The sequence below is a fragment of the Euprymna scolopes genome, chromosome 32, assembly GCF_053919585.1.
Source record: "Euprymna scolopes isolate OS-2025 chromosome 32, ASM5391958v1, whole genome shotgun sequence".
NCBI lineage: Eukaryota > Metazoa > Mollusca > Cephalopoda > Sepiida > Sepiolidae > Euprymna > Euprymna scolopes.
This window is the reverse complement of record NC_136513.1, coordinates 19,000,318-19,025,000: the sequence shown is the minus strand read 5'-3', so window position 1 is coordinate 19,025,000 and position 24,683 is coordinate 19,000,318. Positions and strand designations below refer to the sequence as shown.

The 24,683-nt window shown below is 31.2% G+C and overlaps 1 protein-coding gene across 17 annotated transcripts in view; it reads right to left on the bottom strand.

The window, feature by feature from the left end:
• LOC145256229 (ryanodine receptor-like) overlaps positions 1–24,683 on the bottom strand; it is a 936,895-nt gene that overhangs the window by 232,196 nt on the left and 680,016 nt on the right. For all 17 annotated transcript variants that reach the window (XM_080114858.1, XM_080114861.1, XM_080114859.1 and 14 more), the window contains one exon: positions 3,463–3,611. In XM_080114858.1, coding sequence (XP_079970984.1) covers positions 3,463–3,611 — 149 coding nt within the window. The remainder of the gene's footprint in view (positions 1–3,462; positions 3,612–24,683) is intronic.

Below are 24,683 nucleotides of genomic sequence, written 5' to 3'. Positions count from 1 at the left end.
TTATATTAAAAAAAAAAAAATATTTAAAAAAAAATTTATATTTAAATATTTAAAAAAAAAATAAGAAAAAACAATAAATGACATAAATCCTTAAAAAATATTGAAAGAGAAAATGTTTTGTGTAAATCTGTAATGAAAAACAAAAAAGTTTTTATGTTTTTGCAAAATAAAAAAATAAATGGAAAAATATCAACATAAACAAAATATAGACAAGAAAAAAATGAAATTTTAAAATCACATACATATAAAAATACAACTAAAAATAAAAGCATTATTTTCTATGTTACTTAACATTTTGTGATGATTAAAAAATTTATAATCCTTCAAAATTTTGTGATTATTCAAAATTTTATAATTTGTCAAAATTGTGCGATAATTTAAAATTTTATAATTATTCAAAATTTTATGATTCTTGGAAATTTTGTCATGATTCAAATTTTTATAATTATTCAAAATTTTGTTATCATTCAAATTTTGTGATCATTCAATATTTTATTATTATTTTTAATTTTGTGATGATTCCAAATTTTGTGATCATTCAATATTTTATTATTTTTTTTTAATTTTGTGATAATTCCAAATTTTGTGATTATTATTTTTAATTTTGTGATGATTCCAAATTTTGTGATCATTCAATATTTTATTATTATTTTAAATTTTGTGATAATTCCAAATTTTGTGATCATTCAATATTTTATTATTTTAAATTTTGTGATAATTCAAAATTATGTGATCATTCAATATTTTATTATTATTTTAAATTTTGTGATAATTCAAAATTATGTGATCATTCAATATTTTATTATTTTAAATTTTGTGATAATTCAAAATTATGTGATCATTCAATATTTTATTATTATTTTAAATTTTGTGATAATTCAATATTTTGTGATCATTCAATATCTTCATAATATACTACAAGAACTATTTTTTTTACCAAACTTCTACAAATTAAATATCATGTTTATATGCGTTTATATTACCTACACTTATCTCCCTTGTGGCATATTATGAAAATATGTAGCTCTCTTTATATTCTGTTCGGTTTGTTTATATCGGCCATGTCAAATTACAATACGGCAGAGTGTTTTTTCAGCATTTCATGTGTACGATTCAACTTGCTGTAACTGTTTTTTTTTTTCTCCAAAAATATTAAACATATTTTTTAATGTAATAAATATGCCAAAACTCTCATGCATTCAGCAAGAACTGGTTGGAAACTTTTTAGATCACTGGTTAGATTTAAATTTATCTAGTAAAAAAAAAAAAAACAGAATTGGTACAGGAATTTTCAAAATGGCGGAAAAATGAATCATTGTAACGTGTTGCCTTTTTAAAGTAAAATATTGTGATACCAAAGATGACATTATCAGATTAAGGGTATGTTGGTATCAGAGATTATGAGCAAATAAGGAATATAACGTTGAAACCAAATTTGGTAACAATTGGGTAAGCGATCTAGACGATAAGCTGCAATAAACAGATAAACAAAGTTATAAACAAGACAAAAGCTAAACTCTGTCATGACGCTAAACATGTTTTTGCATTTTTTTTGTTGAATTCTGATAAACTTTTTAAGATTTAATAATTTTCATGAGAATGTCAGAAAAGAGGGATTATTATTGATAAAATCCACCTAAAAGATATAAGACCATTTCCATTGTAAATAATACGAATTTATACCCAAGCTTATGATTAAACTATCTATACTTTCTGCAAACAAAAAATATTTAATCTAAAAACATTATTAACAAAGGAATGTAAAAACAACAACTATATTCATGTACTGAGTCCATTCTGATTCCTAAAGCTGCAGACAATTTGCAAATATTCAGTTTGGAAAAGAAGAATAAGAAACGTTTCAATCGTTTCAATTACAAGCCTCAAAAACTCAGTATGTAAAAATATATATTATGTAGTGCAAGGAATCAATTAATAATGAAACACAGCATAGTGTTTTAAGTGTCTGCACTAAAAATGTTTTTGATAATAAAGAAAGAAAATAAAAACAAATTTGTTTTTTGATTTGAATTTGTCGTCTATATTTTGCTGTTGTTTTTATTTTTTCATTTATCTTTCTAAACATTTTGTTGGATGATATCGTTATATGAATATTATGTAAAATATATATTCATTAATTCACACATTAAATAACAGTTTGCCTAAACTCTATGCAATATAAAATGTGAATTATAAACATCACACAAATAGAGTATAATTCATAACTTTGTTGTACATTGTATAAAGAAAGTGTTTTAAAAGAATATTTTACCAGAAATTTTAAGATAAAGAAATTTTGTCTCGAGAAATTTTAATCCCAAACATTTAAGAATGAATAAATTTTGGCTCACTAGAATAAAAAAATCTATCTCGAGAAATATTAGAATGAATAAATTTTGGCCTTTAAAATTTTTGCATGAACAAATTTGAGCCTTAAAATTTTTTGCATGAACAAATTTGAGCCTTAAAATTTTTCAAATTAATAAATTTTGGCCCAAGAAATATTAGAATGAATAAATTTTTAAATTAATAAATTTGTGTTTAAGAAATTTTAGAATGAATAAATTTTGATTTTAGAAATTTTTGATTGAATAAATTTTGGTCTTAGAAATTTCAGAATTAATAAATTTTGGGCTTAGAAATTTTAGAATTAATAAATTTTGGCACAATAAATATTAGAATGAATAAATTTTGACCGAATAAAATTTTTAAATTAATAAATTTTGACAGAATAAATTTTAGAAGGAATAAATTTTGGTCTTAGATACTTTAAAATGAATAAATTTTGGTAGAATAAATTTCTGAATGAATAAATTTTGGCACAAGAAATATTAGAATGAATAAATTTTGACCGAAGAAAATTTTAGAATGAATAAATTTTGGTTGATTAAATTTTTGAATGAATAAATTTTACCACAATAAATTTTAGAATTAATAAATTTTGGCCTTAGAAATTTTAGGATATAAAATAAAAAAAATTGCATCCAAAGAAACTTTTGAATGAATAAATTTTTGCCTAAGAAATTTTAGAATGAATAAATTTTAGCCCAAGAAATATTAAAAAAGAATAAACTTAATACATTTTAATTAGAGAAATTTTTAAATGAATAAATTTTAGCATAAAAAATTTTAGATGAAGAACTAAGAAATTGATCTAAGAAATTTTAGAATGAAGAAATTTTGGTTTAATAAGTTTTAGAATGAGGAAATTTAGGTCTGATAAATTTTGGAATGAAGAAATTTTTGTTTAATAAATTTTCAAATTAAGAAATTCTGGTTTAATAATTCTGGAATGAAGAAATTTTGGTTTAATAAATTTTCGAATCAAGAAATTTTGGTTTAATAAATTCTAGAATGAAGAAATTTTGGCCAGAGAAATTTTAAAATGAAGCAATTTTGGAAGTTGATATTCAGGAGAAATTTAAAAACAAATAAATTTTGATGCCAAAAAGCTAAACTTACCTTGTGCTTCTAACGAGTGTTCTGCAATGTTCCCTTCAATGCCGTACATCACAGAGTGCTTATTGTATTTGTTCAGGGTGGGCTCCAAGAAAGCTACAGGAAAACAGCTCGCGAAGGCTCCCATGCATTCACCAAGGACTGGACGGTGTCTAAAGAGTTCAAGGTCACAGATTGGATTAAAATTCACTCAATAAAAAAGCAACAACACAGAATTGATACCAAAAATTTTGGAAAATAGAGGAAATACAAACAATTGTAATATGTTGCTTTCTAAAGTAAAGGTGGTTGGTGCTGCCAAAATCACGATGCTTGTGTAGTTAGTGATGTTTTAATCCAACGTAATTCAGGTGAAAACACTATTACGTACTCATGTGTTATGTCAGAATTAATATAAATTACAAAAATTACAAAAAAAAAAAAATAAATAAATAATCCACATGTGCGAGATGTATTTTTATCAAAAAAAAAAAAAAAAAAAATCATCCATAATTATGTTCTAACATTTTGTGTTTAAAAATGATGAACCCTTAATTTAAGTCAGTTTGTCCTACTGAATTAGTCGCACCACTCTTCCACATTATAACATGATAAAACTCAATAATTACATAAACTCTATTTTCCTTGTAATTATTTTTATACTTGATCTTGTTTTGTAATTTTTTTAGAATGTATACTAATTTCGACATGATATGTAAGTACGTAATAATGTTTTCACCTGAAATGTGTGGGTTTAAAGCATCACTAATCTAACAAGCACCAAAACGACATTATAAAAAGAAAAGGATGTTGGAACTGGAGCTGATAAGCAGATCAAAGATTATGATAATTCAGTATCATCTGTTATCTCCCTTGTTGAAGAGTGTTACTAAATTAAAGATTATAACAATCCTCACTCCATAATAAAGATCAATGTGTATTTATTTATATATAATCTATATATATATATTTAAAAAATATTTTTTATTTTACAAGGTGGTCACCACTTATCAAGGCCCGGAAGCCACTCATGGATAAGGGTTATTGTAAGTACAGTACGTTAGTGTGGATATTTTAGAGTGTCTACTTAAGGGGGCGGTTCATCAGGAATTTGTTTACGTTGAACTTGATGACATCCAAGTTATAGTCAGGAGGGAAGCAGGCAGACGGAACAGAGTTCCACAGGCGTGCAGTTCTAAGAAAGTGAGAATGTATGTGTGTGTTAGGACAATTCTCAACCTATATACTCAACAAATTTTTGATCTACAGACTAGAAATTTGCTATATAGGGTATTCAGACACGTGAAAAACTTTTTAATTGGTTTTCATCCAGAAAAAAATTGAAAACTTGGCACGTGGAGATCATCAGACTTTTATTTGTTTTCTAACTGTTTCACGACTGTGAATGCGCGAATCGTTTACATTATGTTAAGAATAAGTAAGTTTGAAAACATTTTGTAAATATTGTGTCAAGCTGGTCTAATGGTTATCGTACTAAACTCACTGTCTTTCAGGTTTCAGTTTCGATCTCAGCTCGAATATTTTTTTTTCTAACAAGAAGTAAACTGTTTAATAAAAAAAAAAAACATAATACTTGCATGACCATCTCTCAATTTCTTTCTTTTTTTTTTTTTTTAAAGGAATTTAACATTAGGTTCAATACCGGTCAACGCCGGATGCATTTTCTAGTAAAATATAAATCTGTCCCGTCACAGAAAAGTTAGCGTGTAAAAACTTGTCTTTTTTTTTAAACTCCTAGGCGAAACCATTTCAATTGATGAGCAGAACTTGTTTATGTTGATTTGAAGACATCCAAGTGGGAAACAGGCAAGCGGAAGGGAGTTCCACAGGCGTGCACTTCCAAGAAAGAAGCTTTGTTCATGGAATTTACGTTTTGATTTAGGCACAGATAGAGTGGGGAAAATTACGGACAGTGGTTTCAGCTAGACGAGTGTTTTTCGTGAAAGATTGGCGGGGGGGGGGGACCAACGATTTAACAAATCTTCACTTAATTGACAGTATTGACAGTTTTAGAAGTTACTAATAATTTTATGAATAAAGATTGAAGCAACATTACCATAACAAAATTAGTTTCGTAATAATTTGTTTTAATGAATAATTTAGTAGTTAAACGATACCAAAATAATTAAATTTAGCTTTAAAATTACTAGCAAAAAATTATTTAAAAAATAGCTGCTTATTCAGATTGGCACTGATAGCAATAAACAAAAATGGAGAAAAACTTTTATATTGTACTTTCTTGTCAAGTAATGAAAATTTTATTTAAAAAAAAATTGGAAAAATTGATCAAGTATTTTTTTTTATTTACAAAAAACAGAGTTGTAGTTTTTTACCGATAAGGCCATGTTTTACTAGTGAAGAGACCGCCATCATGCTTTTAAAATTTGTCCTTTCTTAGATTTGACAAATTGGCCTTTTTAAGGCTAACTTTGGCTTTTTTTACGCTCTTTCATGGAACCGTGTTTTTGGCTGCCATATTTTCTTGTAATGAAAGAGCATAAAAGGCCAAATTTGGTAAAAAAAAAAGAAGCCAATCTGTCAAACCTTAAAGGCCAAATTTTAAAAGCAATACGGCGGCCTCGAATGTCGTACATTTAGTCTAATAAAAAATAATGAAAAAATAATAAAAATAAATTTTCCCCCGGTTTTATTTCAGCATTTGAGTGTAATAATGTGTTTTATATAAAAATAAATAGATTTTATAATTTTTGTCTGTCAAATAATTTACGCCGCTAAACTACACATTTACCGATATTTTTGTATTTTCTTTACTTTTAAATGCCACCATAAGTGCCAATCTGAATAAGCACGAAAAAAAAAAATAATACCGATTTTTAACAATTTTCATCAGAGAAAAAGAGGGGTGAAAAAAAAAAAAAAAAAAAAAAACACAAAACCCCCCAAAAAACAAATTGTCAACCAATAACTGTTACCAAAAGCAAGAAAAGTTACTTTTCTACCTATTTCTTTTTTTTTTTTTGTGTATGTTTTAAAGTATTTTAAAACGTTTTTTATTAAGATGTCTTATCGACACCTTATGAGTCTAGTAAACACACCGCATTCAAGATGACACCGGATGTTATTCGAAGTGAAACCTCGAGATCTTAGAGCAATTAAAAAAAAAAAAATCGACAATTAAACAACACAAATAAAGTTGAAAATTAAATTTTGGACCGATTAATGACATTTATTAGACGATTGCGTTGTTATTTTATACTTTATCGTTAATCCACATATAAAAAGGCATGAAACCAAACACTGGAAACGTTTTAAAATCGACGTCAGAAAAGAACAAGATAAAAATTCAATAAAGGCATTAAAATGGTTTTATGTTATTTTTGGTAAATATTATTAATTCATATTATTACTAGCAGTTCAACCCGGCTGTCCTTGGGCCCTATGTACGGTTCATAACTTTATGTGCATATGTATACATATATTAAAAAGTTTGACTCATTTCCAGGTAACCTACATCTAAAATTTCAAGTGTTTAGAACCAAACTTGGCAGAGGAGTTTGGTAGAGTCTGCAAAGGTCAACTCTTTCACCTTTGACTTCTTGGCAACCAAATTTTTGCCTAAAAACTGATTAAAAGGCTTGCTGCATGTCTAAGTACCCTTTATGTAAAATTTCAAATGTTTAAACCCAAAATTGGCTGAATAGTTTGCTAGATACCGCAAAGGTAAAATCTTTTGTACTTTGACTCCTTGGCAGCCAAATTTTCGGCCAGAAAATGATTAAAAAGTTTGCCCTATGTCTGAATACACTTTATGTAAAATTTCAAATGTTTAGACCAAAAATTGGCTGAGAGGTCAATTTTTTTTTACTTTGATCCCAATTTTGACGTCTTAACATTTACTGTTTTGGGCTCAAATCAAGTTAAAAAGTTTGATTCATGTCCAAAGAACCTACATCTAAAATTTCAAGTGTTTAGACACAAAATTGGTGGAGGAGTTTTGTAGAGTTTGCAAAGGTCAAATCGTTTAACTTTGACTCCTTAACAGTCAAATTTCTGGCCGAAAACCGATTAAAAAGATTTTCCCCAAATCTTAATACTCTGTATATCAAATTTCGAGCCTGTAGACCGAAAATTGACAGTTATTGTGTAGGGAAATGTACACAGACAGACAGACAGACAGACACTTTCACTTTTATAGATATATAGATAGATTAACTAGCAAGGGAACCTGACGTTGTCCGGGATTGAATAAAGATCAACAAATGTTCTACCTTCTCATACCTTTATTGTCATCAAAATCGGTGAAATCGCTAATTTTTTAAAAAATCAAATCGATTGATTGCCTGCTCTAGTCAGGAACTCCTCTCTGCAGCATACTGGGAGGAATATTCACATGCCTCCCTACAGTGACTTAGTCAACACTATATTGTAATCTACATTGCACTGCAGAGAACCTACTGTTGGCATATAAAATTATCTGTAAATAATAGTTTCACTTTAAAGTTTAAAATGAAAAAGTCAAGTATCATGGTTCAGTTGTGCTCTAAACAGAAACATTCAATTTTAAATGCGCTCCTGTCTTATAAAAGAATCTACAGTTGATTTTATATGCCAGGCTCTTCTGCTTCTAATTTAATAAAACTTTTAAAATGCACTTGTGGTGTTAGGCTGTATCAGAATGTTAACTTTGATCAAAATCGAACTGTTCCTTCTTTAATCAGATTGTTTTGATTATTGATTTTTGATACTTATCAGTCATATTCAGATATAAAACCTACATAAGAACACTCCCAGACACATCAAGTACCATTGTGTGAAATTTTTAAAAAAATCGGCCCAGCCGTTTCTGAGTCTATAGAGAACGAAATCACACACACACACACACACACACACACACACACACACACACACACACACACACACACACACACACACACACACACACACAGTTCCTTTTATTTAACAATAAAGATAGAGATTGATAATTATTGAAGAATCATTTTGAGTTAAAATTTAAGTTTCGTTTATAGATGAAGAACACGACATCAGGTCAAATTCGGTGGCCATTTTGTTTTGATTGGTGACACATTTCTTGCATGCTTTTCTCAATGTTACATGCAAAATGGTAACTGGATTTTAAATGGAAATGATTCCTTAGTAATATTTAACAAAAACAAGAAACCATTTTTAAATGCCTATACAGAATTTTTCTCACACCCTTTCCTGACCGCGACTGTTAACATTACCCCCCAAAATGAATACTCTACCCACTTCCTGAGTTTACCTCTGATCACCCCTACTACAAAATAAAGTACTAATGTTGTTTGAATTTAACAAAGCAAGACTATAACTGTTCCCATTTCTTCTGTCACATGATGGACAAGCAACAGCTTCTATTTATGTATCATAGCGCGCCATATACAGGGTGGTCAAAAAGTCAGGTAACATGTTAAAGGTAGAAAAAATAATATGATCCATTATAATCTCTATTCGTTTAATATTATTTGTTTAAATATTTGAGTGAAATATATAAACTACCCCTCCTGATTTCTGGCTTTGGGGCTATGTAAAGGATAGCGTTTATGGCAAGAAGCCTGATACAATAGCGTCTTTAAAGTTATTTATTGAAGAGGAGATTGCGCGGATATCAGCTGACATGATTACACGTGTTACACAATCAGTGGTTAATCGCTTCCAGCGATTGATAGAGAGAAATGGACGACAATTAACAAAATAAACATATTTCATGTTTGTTTCATTTTATATTTCAATGTATGGTACTTAAATATACGTGTGTTGCTAATATCGTTTTTCTTTAAAATGTTACCTGACTTTTTGACCACCCTGTAGTTGGACAAATTGCTGAAACAATCTTTCACTTGGTGATACAAGCATCAAAATGAAATTTGTCAGGTTTGCTTCTGCAACCATCTTGAAAACTGGCAGCCATCTTGAAAACTGGCAGCCATCTTGAATTTTCTGATGGCTAACAATTTTTTCTTAAATGTATCTTCTGAACGTCATTTGTGCCAATTTTGGTGCTTGTATCACTAAGTGAAAGATTCTTATGGAATATTGAGATAACCTGCCCCACTAATGCAAAAGCCTACTTCATGACACAGCTGAAAAGCACGACTAAAGACCTATTAGCAAATATTTGATTTTCAGAGATTTTTAAAGAAATTAAGCAAATTATATTTGACCGATAAACTCTTAGACTACTGGTCACATAACACTAACACTGAAATTAACAGGAAATAGTAATCATACACCAAAGTTGGTTTATAATGAGTAAAATTCTTGGATGGATGAATAAAGTGTACAGAAATATGTCAGCAAGTTGAATTGCAAAATGTTCATTTCAACTGATATATTTCTATTACTTTTGCACATGCGCAAATTCATTCATTGCTTGAAGTGGTTTAGTTTTAAATCTTCCTTATCTATCTGTCGATAGCTCAAATGGTAGGGAATATGGTTGGAGTGCTAAATGTTTTGGTTTTGATTCTGGCTGATGGCACCCAAATATCATGTTCTTTTTAAACAGTTCACTTCTTTTAAGTAAAAAAAAAAAAATACTCTAGTTGAGATTGAAACCAAAACTTAAAGACAGTGAGTCAAGTATAATAACCATTACACCAGTTTTCCACGATCTTTAAAAAGTGGTTTCAAACCTCATAAAACAGTTGACAAACAGATAAAAATCCAATGACTCACTCCTAAGTACCAAATTTTCAATTTGACCCCCCTTACCAGCCATTTTCCCGGATGAAAACCGATTAAAATGTTTTCCATATGTCTGAATAACCTATATACCAAATTTCTAGTTTGTAGATCAAAAATTCGGTTAGTATATAGGTTGAGAATTGTCCTCTGACACACACACACACACACACACACACACACACACACACACACACACACATTCTCACTTTTATAGATATGTAGACAATATGAGCACACCCTCCCATTTGAAAAATTCAAATATTTCAGATTTGCATTAAATTTGATCCATTGCAGTTGGACAAATTAAGCAAGATACCCTGAATGTGAACTGTTTCTTAGGACCCCTTAAGCTTTAACCTTAAATTTTACATATTTTCAAAAATCAAATTCATGTAATGGATTTTGATAAAAATTGGAACAAGGATTCTAGGCATAAGGGTTAGTAGCGTTATATGTCGACTTTAATCTTTATAAAAGTGGTGCGAAATTGTTCTGCTTGGGGAACTAATTTTACCCATTCTGAAATGGGTTTTATATGTACACTTTGAAATAAGGTTTACTCAATTTTCTTAAAAGATTTCTGAAAATCAAACGTTTGTCAACAGGCATCTAGGCATGCTCCCCAGCTGTTCCTTGAAGTGGGCGAGAGTATAGAACGGCATGTTATGTACTTGTTTTTAAAAGACTTACAATTATGAAGAATATTTATAACAAAGTCTGACTATGAAAGTCATGGACTGGGAATTTTTGAACAATCAATTGGTGCTTATTGAGATAGTCGGCAAATTAATATTTTTAATATATTATTTTAAGCAAAAACAATAATACGTACTTAATTGTCATATCGAAAATAGTAATATATCCAAAAATTACGAAAATTCATCGAGTAGATGAACTGCTGTTGTGTATTTAGTAAAAAAAAAAAAAAAAAAAAGAAAGAAAAAAAGTCTATCGCTCTAGACAACAAATCTAAAATGTACGTTTCGGAGTTATGCCCCCTGCTTTTAGCCTCCTACGGTCTAATGATGTCTAAGAAAAAGCGCGTCCATAAAAATTTCCATAAAAATTACTTTTAACGAGAAATAAATTTTTACTCCATGATTTTTTGTAATTTTTTGATATGTTACTATTTCCGGCATGACAATTAATTTCGTAATATTGTTTTTGCTTAAAATAACATATTAAAAAAAAAAAAAAAAAAAAAAAAAATCGGTCTGGCGACTGTGCTTACACCAAGCATTTAATAATTAAATTAAGGCACAATAAGACAACGCGCCAACTAACTCCTGCTCATTATTCTCTATTTGCGTGATACTTAAGCACGTCATTTGAGCAACCTGGGATTCTTAAGCCAAGAACAACAAGAAGCAACCGATTTTAATTTAGACGTTTATTATTATTATTATTATTTTTTTTTTTTATTAAAATTTCTTTTTTTTACATAGACTCACCACTTATCAAGGCCCGGATGCCACGAGGATAAGGGTTAATGGGTGTACAATAGTCAATGAGATTATAGCGTAGTAATCGTAAGTAGTGGGAATTTTGTAAATTGAATTACTTAGGGGGACGGTTCATCAAGAACTTGTTTACATTGGACTTGAAGACAATCAGATTGTAGTCAGCTGGAAAGCAGGTAAACGGAAGAGAGTTCCACAGACGTGCAGTTCTAAGAAAGAAGCTTTGTCCATGGAATCTACATTTAGGTTAAGGCACATATAAAGAGGGGGGGGATTATTGACAGTGGTTTTGATTAGAAAAGTGTTTTTCGTGAAAGTTTGGCGAGAGGGGACTACAGATTGGACTCAGACAAGCACTTGCATGTTTTTTTCTTTCTTTTTCCAGACTGACGGGTCAAGATTTGGGGGAATTAAATCATTTGTTGATACGTCTACTTTTTATTTATTTATTTATTGAGTATTTACTATTAAAAAAACAACAAAAAGAAAAAAGAAAGAAAACCAACACGGTATTTTTTTTTTTTTTAGATTAGATCCACCTCTACAATTTTCTTTTAAATGACAACTTTTATGGGTTTCGACTGTGCTGAATACGAAAATCGCACGGAAATTTTGCAGAAATAAGTAGTTATCGAGATATAAAAGTTGTAGTATGCATTGTATTTTTTGGCGGCCATCTTTTTTACGCGCGGTGCGCGCCATAAACAAATCTACTCATCTATGACTGACACTGCACGTGCGTAGAAAAGATGGCCGCACAAAGAATACAATGCATAATGTAATTTTTTTATATCTCGATAGGTACTTATTTCTGCAAAATTCCAATGCTATTTTCGTATTCAGCATAGTCGAAAACCTATCTAAGTTGTCATTTAAAAGAAAATTGTGGAGGTGAACCTAATCTGAAAATTGACCACAAACACATACTATATATATATATATATATATATATATATATATATATATATATATATATATAACTACTTCATTTACTCACATAAATTTAATATACGAAAGTATAGATTTATGCGTAAACTTTAAGTATTTACTTCAAAAGTGCTCAATACGTAGGTAGAGCTAGTTAGTAATTTATAAAATATATATGGCGACTAAGCTACACTGAATATTCTGCGTTTCATCCACTGTAGGATTCGTCAGGCTTATGCGCGAATTTTGTGGTTGCTTCTTGTTTTTATATATGTTGAGGATTTCTAGTTAGCCAATCAGCTTTCTAGTATCCACCGCGCCCCCTCCTATCAGCCAATGAGCATGCATTTTATCGAACTAAGGATCTGTCTTAGAACTAGGTTAGTGGTTTAAGGTAGATCTTTTCCTTCCTTTTTTTTTTATATATATATGAATATACCTATGTGTACACACACACATGCGCATACATATACATATATATATATATATATATATATATACATATATGTGTGATCGTTTATGTATATTCATGTTTATTTAATTTATTTATTTGTTTGTTTTCTATTGTTATTGTTAGTTTTAAAGCTATTTTGTATCGCTATCTTAGGGTGAGTTTTATTTTGTGAACACAGTTGTTTGCTATTTCTCGTCTACAGTTTAATAGATTTTGAGGTTCTTTAAAGTAAAGGATAGCAAATTTTTCATGGAGGCATAATTTACATGGGTCGTCTAAGTGTCTGCACGTGGTAGCTTGTTTCATTATTTTCCATTCGACTACCGGCGAATGTCCGCTTTCTTTGAGTTCCCAGTATTTATTCGCTAGTGTAGTTTTTATACGGTGTTTTTTATTTTTTAAGGTACTTTTGTGGTCATAGTATCGGGTTTTAAAATCTAAGGAAGTCATGCCTATGTAATATTTCTTGTTATTCGGGTATTCGGTAGATAAGCAAGAATATAACAAACTAATCACAGAAAACATTACAAAAAATTACAAAAAACTAGACACAAACGAATGCGACTATATAGATATAATAAATACTGAAAGTAAACAAATTACCGATAAACTAAAAATTAGCGATAAAGTTGGCAAATTGAAACCTAGAGAGTCATACATTCTGCTTAAAGACCACAAATGGGACTTTAATAATAATACCAGCACCCGCCTGATAAACCCAACTAAACCAGAAATAGGTAGAATTAGCAAAACTATACTTTCTAGAGTAAACAAACAAATCAAACAGGACCTAGAACTAAACCAGTGGGCAAATACCACCGAAGCAATCATTTGGTTTAAAAATATAGGAAACAAAGATAAATGTACGTTCATACAGTTTGACATCATAGACTTTTATCCCTTGATATCCGAAGAACTTTTTAACATTGCCCTAGAATTTGCCGAGGCATACACTGATATATCCTCAGAAGAAATCAACATCATTAAAAAATGTAGAAAATCAGTTCTAATAAATAACAATAACCAATGGATAAAAACTAAAATGAAAAATTCGTTCGATTTGGCGATGGGTGCCAGAGACTCTGCAGAGGCATCAGATCTTGTGAGATTATTCATTCTATATACCCTCACAAACATATTCGATACTACGGATATCGGCCTATATAGAGATGACGGACTAGCTATAATAAAAAACTCCAACAAAGTCAAGGGAGAAAACTTGAAGAAAATCATACACAAAGAAATGAAAAAATTAGGCCTAAAAGCGGACATATCAGCTAACATAAAAATAACAAACTTCCTGGACGTCACGTTAAACTTAGATAAAAACACATATGAACCATACTTAAAAGATAACACTACTCCAATTTACGTAAACCCTAAGCCCAACCACCCACCATCAATTATAAAACACATTCCTAACTCGATTGTAAGTAGACTCAGTAATAACTCAAGCGATGAAAATGCATTTAACAGGTCAACCAATATCTACGAAACATCCCTAAAAAATAGTGGACACAAAAATATCGATATCAAATATAAGCAACAAAACACCAACAACTATAATAAAAGTAAAAATAGAAGAAAAAGAACTATAATTTGGTATACGGCCCCATACAATCAAATGTTAAAAACAAAACTTGGCAAGAAATTTCTAGATCTTATTCAAAAACACTTTCCCGCAACCAACCCCTTACACAAAATCTTCAATGAAAATACCTTGAAGTTATCTTACAGTTGTTGCGAAAATTTAGAGATGATAATTAAAGCACATAATAACAAAATACTAAATGAAAACCATGTAAACAACAACAAAATAAACAATAAAAAAGTAGACACCATGACAGAAATAAAACCAACACTAGCAGAAATAATAATAATAATAATAATAATAATAATAATAATAATAATAATAATAATAACAAACCAATTCCGGACAAGAACAACCATACCATAAATAATAATAATAATAACGAACAAGATAAATGCAATTGTAGACACCGCACAATTTGCCCAGTCCAAAATAAATGCCTAACAAAAAGTATAGTTTATCAAGCAACAATATTTGCGAAAGAAAACCCGAATAACAAGAAATATTACATAGGCATAACTTCCTTAGATTTTAAAACCCGATACTATGACCACAAAAGTACCTTAAAAAATAAAAAACACTGTATAAAAACTACACTAGCGAATAAATACTGGGAACTCAAAGAAAGCGGACATTCGCCGGTAGTCGAATGGAAAATAATGAAACAAGCTACCACGTGCAGACACTTAGACGACCCATGTAAATTATGCCTCCATGAAAAATTTGCTATCCTGTACTTTAAAGAACCTCAAAATCTATTAAACTGTAGACGAGAAATAGCAAACAACTGTGTTCACAAAATAAAACTCACCCTAGGATAGCGATACAAAATAGCTTTAAAACTAACAATAACAATAGAAAACAAACAAATAAATAAATTAAATAAACATGAATATACATAAACGATCACACATATATGTATATATATATATATATATATATATATATATATATATATATATATATATGTATATGTATATGTGTGCGCATGTGTGTGTGTGTACACATAGGTATATTCATATATATATAAAAAAAAAAGGAAGGAAAAGATCTACCTTAAACCACTAACCTAGTTCTAAAACAGATCCTTAGTTCGATAAAATGCATGCTCATTGGCTGATAGGAGGGGGCGCGGTGGATACTAGAAAGCTGATTGGCTAACTAGAAATCCTCAACATATATAAAAACAAGAAGCAACCACAAAATTCGCGCATAAGCCTGACGAATCCTACAGTGGATGAAACGCAGAATATTCAGTGTAGCTTAGTCGCCATATATATTTTATAAATTACTTACTATATATATATATATATATATTTACGATTAAAAAAATTAAACAATTTTTTCTTTTATCTTAAGGGACCAATATTTTTCCATTTTATACTTAACTCGTATTTTTACTTTAAATATTACATTTAAGTCGAAAAAATTGTTTATTTTTTACAAAGATTTTAACGGAAAGAAAAGAAAAGAAAAGAAAAAAAGCAGGAACAAGCGTTTCTTATACTAGGGAGTTACTACTTATCAAGACCCAAAGGCCACTCGAGGATAAGGGTTAATGAATGTAAGGCGGTAGTGTAGTAATTGCTAATGGTGTAAATTGGGTAGAATTTGATTATTTATGCGGACGATTCAACAAGAACTTGTTTACATTAGATTTGAAGGCTACCATGTTGTGTTCAACCGAGAAGCAGGCCTGCTGTGCCTTATTTTGTCGTACCTAAATATCACACGAAAAGAGAAGCAGTAGAAGCCATTTGTTGTGCCTTACTTTATCATAAATAAATAGTAAAACCGGGGAAATCTCTGCCCAATAAAAAAAAAAAATGAAAAAAAAGAAAGTCATTTAAAAATAGTCAACAGGAAAACGAGCAATGTAGGTTTTCGTAGGTTGATTAGTCAAGATGGCCGACCGATGCTGACCTCACGTGGTAATTTAAAATTGCAAAATGCGGACATCGGAGCGAAAAGCGATTAAATAGTTTTTAACGCCCCCCCCCAAAAAAAAACAACACTTTTTTCGTGTCTTGTCCTTTTTTCAAACAATTTTTTGCCGAAATCTTTTTGCATTTAACTAAAATTTGAATTAAAGAAAACAAAGTAGCAAACCAAAAGGAAGTTGTAACTACATATTTTTTTTTATTAAATGTGTTCATCATGAGATTAGTTTATTTGTATGATTAAAATTAAAATTTTGGAGAAATATTATTTGAATTTTTAGTTTTTTTTTTTATAGAATAACATTTATTTATTAAAAAAAAGTAGTTGCAACTTCATTTTCTTTAACTTCATAAATATGGTCCTGGATATGACCTCCTGGGTTTCTGTGCCACACATGCCACAAAGTTGTCTAGGAAATTTTTCCCTTGGAACGCTGGACAGGTCCAAAACCTGGACCTCAAACATCTATATGTCAAAGTCAAAGTTAAACTATATCCAGTGGTGAGGCCCCAGCTTGCGGGCTTTGGGGAGTGTGGAGCCACCCTTTAATTGCCATTGCTCCCAGGTCCACTCTGACCCGGAGTGGTAGTACCTGTTAGGGTCCCAACTATGGGTTAAATAGAAACCGACTTGAAAACAACAAATATATTCTATTAAAAAATTGTTCTTCAAAATCTTTGGATTCGGCATTAAATAACCTGAAAAGGATTGATATGCCGTAAAACAAATACAACCAACCAACCAACCAACCAACTTCAGAAATAAGATGAGATAAAAGGATATAAAGTGAAATAACGAACGAAAGTGTAATTATTTAAAAATAATTATTTTATTTACACATTAGAATTACTGAATGCTATGCAACATAGCATTTCGCCAAATTTAGTAGGCACAACTCTCTCTCTCTCTCTCTCTCTCTCTCTCTTTCTCCACATAAATTCCTGCAGATAAGAGGAAAAAAGAATTTTAGATATACCAAACTGGAAATGCAATTTTCGTTTTGCCCTCATCCACGTATTTTCAACCAGCGGAGTATTTACAGTGGAATGATTGGGGTGTTGCGGGCCAGAATATAAATATCCTAACTCGCTACAAAAGAAAATAATGAAACGAATGGAAAGAAGGAAACAAAACTCAATTGCTGGATAAAATAAACATGTTTATTTTCTGTCGAAAATAAAAGGTTTAAGGTGGAACAAGTGTTCATTCAGTCGTTGACGACTACACGCGTGGAAAAGAAAGGAATGAAGTAGAGGACGAGAAATGGCCGTCCCGCATGTAGAAAGGGAAAGAGAGAGAGAGAGAGAGAGAGAGAGAGAGAGAGAGAGAGAGAGAGAGAGAGAGTGTGTTGGCCTCAGCAAAGCTGTGCGTTCATGATAGCAGTCGTCCACGTGGAAAAGTCTCCAAGCCAAGAGCTGTGGACGCGAACTTGCTTGGTTGACGAACCCAGGCAAAAAAAAGGGAAGAAAAAAAGGAAGTTGAATAGTTGTGTTGACTTTTATATCGGGGTGAGTGTTCTGACTGCGCATGTCAAGAATTCCTTTCAGGGGAAGTGACGTTTCCCATGTGTACGTACATGTGCGCGTATGTGTGCGTACGTGTGTGTACGTTAGCGTGTGTGTATGCACATGAATGTGAGTGTATATACGTGAACATGAATATATGTACGTGTGTGTGCGTATGTGCGTGCGTACATGTGTGTGTGTATATGAGGATGTGTATATGCGCGCGTGCGTGTGTGTGCGTATGTGCGTGCGTACACGTGGGTGTGTATATGTGAGAAAAAACATGTTTGAACAAGAGTCAACGGAGCGGCGTTTATGTACGACAATATCATACATGGAAACTCCAGAATTTATTTCGGAAATACCAGCGTTAGGTGTATCCAAATTTTGGGGGAATTTTTGACAACCCTAACACGAAACTGCGAATAAAATATAAAAAACTCGAAATTTCTCTTTTAAAAGTGGGTTGTTTATTTTCTTTATGGATTATACTTCCAAATTAAACTATTAAAGTTGTATAAAAACTAACAGAAATATTATTTTTTATTTTTAAAAAACATTTTTTTTACGTAATGAAACCAATTGAATTTTACGAGTTAAATATTTTTCAATTTTTAAGCTTTAAAAATCTATCAAAATTTTTCTATTGATTCAATTTTTATGATATTTTCAGGGTCAATGTGAAATTTTATGCTCTTTCTAATAAACCGAATATAAACGTTTTCTTTTTAAATTCACGCTCCCATTTTGAAATGTTTATTAAAAGGTACATAATTAATTTACTCACGAAAGTTTTATATATCACAAATTGAATATAAAATATCAATAAATAATATATTCAAATTTAAAACAAAAAAAAGAAGTGTTTTTTAGAAATTTACCTGTAAAGTCCGAAGTTTAAAACCTTTTTTTTTAGAAAAAGAACATGTTGTTTTTTATTGTTTTGTTTTTAATGAAACCTTGGTCCTTGCTCCTTTAATTGAAAAAAAAAAATTAGAGGTTGAATTACATTTTTCGAGTAGTTATAAGCTTGGAAAGACAGGGGGTCGAATTATTCAATATTTTTTCACGCATTCGTAAGGTCAGTTTCTGACACACCTATACCAGCGTCCTATTAAAACGTATTTCGTTCCTTTATCTGCATTTCGCAATTAAAACACGTAGTTATAACTTTCTCTTCGTTTGCTGTGTTCTTTCTTTTATTCAAATTCTCGTTAAATGTAAAAGATTTTGGTAGAAAAAAAAAAAAAATGCCTGAAAAAGAGAAGATGCAAAAAAGTCGTTCTTTTTTTTTTTTTTCGTCAAAAACTATTAAAACGCATTTCTTTCCCATATCCGGATTCCGCAATTTTAAATTACCACGTGACGACAGCATCAGTCGGCCATATTGGTTAATCAACTTTTGAAAGCCCATATAGCCGGAAAACGATACACAAACTTAAAAACAATGTTTTTTTTTCCAAATAAAAAAAGCCTACTTCTACATTTTACTAAAACAAACAAGAAAATAATATATTATAGGAAAATTCTAAAGATATCTATCTATCTATCTCTCTACATATACCTATATATATATATATATATATATATATATATATATATATATATATATATATATATATATATATATATAAAGTTATCTTATTGGATTTTAAATGTCAGACTCAAGCAACATTTATGCTGACAAATCAATCTTTGTTTCTGATTCGTTAATATTCATATTGTTACCAGTGTCTCATGTTATTGGTAGCATACTTAGTTGTAATTAATTTTAAAAATTACTTAGTTCGGCTCAGACAAGAAAGGGAGATAATCAAATATTTCTGCAACAAAGGGAGGTAATCATTTAGATGGACAATGAAGGGAGATAATTAATTCTATAGCGGGAACTTTTTAGTCTTACAATAAATTAATATACTGATTTAGTTCTACAATGAAGTAAGGTAATCAATTCTTTTCAAGTTTTAAACAAGTTTTAAGCGATTTTAAAAACGGATACTATACAAAATAGAATTTTCTTACTTCAGATGAGAGCAATTTCTTAGTTTCTTATGTATGTATATATTTATTTTCTTATATGTTATATAAGTGCAGAAAAATTATGCAATTTTAACAAATCTTTAAAGACAGCACATATTTTGGTAAATGACAATACAACAATATCAAATGAAAATTGGCTACTCAGAAGCAAAGTTTAATTTGTCAACTTAAATGCTATTTAGGTCTGACTGAGAGTCCAAACTATAACTTTATATGCTAGATGCCTTAAATGATATTGCTATAAAATAAAAATCATAAAACCGTTGTTAAGAACTTAAAAAAACAGACAAACAAACTGTGCAGTTTATTTGAAAAGCACAAAAAACTTTAAATGTGCAAATAAAAAAAGTCATCAAACTGGAAAAGCAAATGTTGAAGTTTACAAATAATTAAAAAAAAAATGAATAAATAAATAAATAAAAATAAATAAAACAACTTGTAATGTTTGGACTACTGTTCTTATCTTGAATATTATTCTCACAACGTTTTGGCTGATGGAACGCCCGACCTTCTTCAGGGACATCCTGTTGAACCCGGGAGTCTGTACAAAATTTCAAATGGAACCATTTATTTAATCAACAAGGGTAGCTTGCTCTTGTTCCATCAACCATGACCGGGTAGACAGCACAAATAAGTCGTAATTGTATCCTTAGTATTGTCTGTACTCAGGATTAAACCTTCATTTTCCGGAAGACTGTCAATGAGAACTGATTATAACTTAGTGCCTTTATCCATTGCGACCGTTCTGAGAATAACATTGAAGATAAGAACAGTAGCCCAAATTATGAAACTTCATGAAAAAAAAAATTCCAAGCCATAAAAAAATGTACTTATTTTCTAATAACGAGGCGCCACTCATCAAGGCCCAAAGTGACTCGAGGATGGAGGTTAATGAGAAGGAGTGATTGTCAGCCGAACGATGAAGAAGATTACGAAAGAACTCGAAAGAATGGACAGAGTGAACAAAACTCAATTACTTATAAGTAAATAAATCTTGTTCATTTCATTTGTAACAGAGCTGCTGATGCTGGTTTATCAGTAGCAGCCATATGCAAATGACCAAACCAGCTTTGTGATGTGACGTCATAGCAGAGACAAAAAGGATACATGTGTTCAGAGAAGCAGGTATCCGAGACGTGTTCGAGACATGAGAGAGCGGAAACAGACATGTTACACACGTGCTTTAAACATGGCCGGATAAAGACAAAGAGTACCACGTGTTCGACATGTAACGACTATGTTACACATCCAGTATCCTCAATCCTTCCATAATATTCTTCATCATTTGGTTGACGATCACTTCTCCTTATTAAAGTTTATCCTAAGGAGGTTTTTGGCTTTAATAAGTGTTGATGAATTAGTAAAAAAAAAAGAAAACATTTTTTTTATCCAAATGCAGCAAGATTCTACGAGTTTATCTTTATTGGATGATTAATATGATGATGATGATGATGATAACTGCTACTGCTACTGCTACTACTACTACTACTACTACTATTACTACTACTTCTACTACTACTCACTAAGAGTTCTCACACAGGTTATCATCAATGATTACTCACTGACAACAAACGATAGTTTTCCATGGATTCTGAGTGACAGCAAGTCTCCTTAGATTTCCAGTACTCCTCATCTCTTTTGATAACTTTTTGCAAATGATTTTGCATTATTGTAAAGCCACTTATCATTAGTCTTTTGCCTGCAACAACCATTGGTCTTCACTAAGATTTGGGTGGCAATAAACCTTCTCAGAGTCAAAGTACTCTGTGCACTTTTCCAGTGGAAGTCTGGTTAGTGCTTTCCTTCTTCGATTTTATCCATTACTACTACTACTATTAGGCATTCTCACACTGGTCATCATTTGTGATCACTTACAGATAATAAGCAATGGTGTTCTTTGGAGCCAGGATGACAAGTCTCGCTAGATTTTCACTACTCTTCAGCTCTTTCGATAACTAGTGCAAATGAATTTGTGTTATCGCGACAGATGTTTACTGTTGATTTCTTGCTAGCAATAAAATCGGTTTTCTCTAGGATGTCAGTAGCAATAAGTCTCCCTAAGGTCTCAGTACCTTCTGTACTCTTCCAGTGGAAGTCTGGTCAGTGCTCTCCCTCATTGGTCTTGCTATTCTCCTTTATAATTATTTTGTGTGGTATATGTCGAAGCTGTTGCCTATTTTTTTTTTTTTTGTGGAGTGGGGTAGGGTACTGTTTATAACATAAATTTCAGTTCCCTTGTTTTCATAGAGAGTTTTACTTCTGTTGCAATTTCCATGTGATTGGTTAGTATTCATATGTGAGGGCGTTCCAAAAGTAATGCCTCCTATTTTCTCTTCCACCTGAATGGATCTGAGGAGATTGCAAATTGCACTGATATGATGACTGAACTTATGCATTCATGGCCTGAAAGTTTCATCTCTCTGTCGCAGATATCGACGGTGTGTGAGAGTCTAAGAAAGCAACCTCTATCATGGGCAGGCGTCAGAAGCAGAGATGTGTCATTGAATTCTTCCATGTAGAAAATATTGAATCGATCAACATTCATCGGCGCCTGTTGAACATTTATGAAGCCGATGCAGTTGATGTCAGCACAGCTTGGAGATGGGTATGTTGATATCAGAGTGATGACAGAGATACCAATGACAAAATGCGCTCTGGACGCCCATGCACAGCCACCACCCCATTGCTGGCAAAAGTGCCTTGAGAATGGTGGTTACTATGTAGAAAAATAAATTCTGGGACCCAAGAGGTCGTTCGTTTTAATGTTACTTCTCCTGTCTTCATAGCTTTTAAACTTTTTTTTAGTTAAAAGAATAGGATGCATTATTTTGGAACGATCCTTGCAGTTTATTTGGGTTGGTTTCTACATTCAAGGATTTTCCTTAAGATTTTGGTGGTTTTCATCAATGCCGTCCATTGTATAATCCCAGTCTTCCTGTTGATTCTATTTTCTCCTAGTTTTTTTTTTCCATGTTTTTCAGGACTATTCCTAGTACTCCTACAATTACTGACATTTTAACTTTCTTCATAGTCAGCACATGCCAGCATGTACAATGGACGTTAAACCGAATATGATCATATATCAGATATAAAGGCAGCATACCATTGGTCACAAACTTTAGTTAAAATATGAAAGAAAAAAAAAAGTTTTCTTTTTTTTTTCTTCTATTCACCCCAAACGAAACATTGGATAGCACCATATCTACAGGAGGGCTATTGTAAACAGTTTACAATAGCACATTTGTACTATTTGAGGAAAAGGCAATTTCTCCGAAATATCATACAATTTTTATTTTTTACACGAGAGTCACCACTTATGAAGGCTCGAAAGCCACTCAAGGATAAGTGTTAATGAGTATACCGGTAGTCACTGAGACAACAGCAAATTAATAATTAGCAGTGAAAATTGGGTAGGAATGGATTATTTAGGAGGAACTTGTTTGCATTAGACTTGAAGACGACTATATTGTAATCAGCTGGGAAGCAGGCCAGTGGAATAGCGTTCCACGGGTGGGCTGTTCTAGGGAAAGAAGCTTTCAATATAGAACTTCTATCTAACCATATTGATGCAAGTAAGAATACAATGTAAGATAAAACATAAGAAAAAATACATATATATATTGTATAGATAATAAAGGTGACTCTGCATAACTTATTCCACCGTTATATGTCTTAATTAGCTTCAGTTTGTGTATATCCGTTACACCTCTGCATTGTACTGCCTTCTATATTAATTTAATAAAAAATAAACACAAACAAACGAAAAAAAAACAAAAACAAAACAAAATTGTTTAGGTTTAAGATTAAAACTTGAGTATAAACCTTCTTTTATTGCTTGTTTTAAAATATAGATAGCGTAACACTGATTTTTGTTAGATCACCAAGTTAAGCAAGATTAAGCCTGGCCAGTACCAGATAGGTGATCATTTGGGAAAACTAGGTACTGTATTCAGGTAAGCAGGGGTGTATAATATGTCAGGGAGATGAGCGCCTTTACCTTAAAGGTCACACTTGGGCAGAGTGTAGAACCTGTTAGTTTTCATCTGATATTCTAGATTTTTATCATACAGGCCTGGTGAAGACAATACATCTAGGAGGGGGGGGTCTCTGTGGAAAAATCCAAACTGGATAGAGGGAGCCTGTTGGCTCCGTACGGCAATTTTCTACCAATAGTGTCACTAATAAAACACCCACTTAAAATTTGCCATGGAAGTAGCAAGGCTAAGAAAGCTGTCATGAAAATGCTCATGTCAGTGTGCAATTTGGTTGGAACGGGAATAGCGAAACATAATAATCTACATAATTATAAAACTCTGTGGAGTTTGCTTGCTTGCTTTCATCTTGTCTTCGACGATCGTGTGATTCCATCTTTCAAAAAAGGGATGACAGGTGAATTATATATATATATATATATATATATATATATATATATATACACACACGCCTGCTTGATTGCTTAAATCCTGAATCTTGTCTTTGACGATCGGGCGATTCCATTTTTTAAAAAAAGGATGAACGGTGAATTCTATATATATAAAGACACCTGCTAGATTAGCTGAATATTGTCTTCGACGATCGGGCAATACAATCTTTTAAAAAATAATCTATATAATTATGAAACT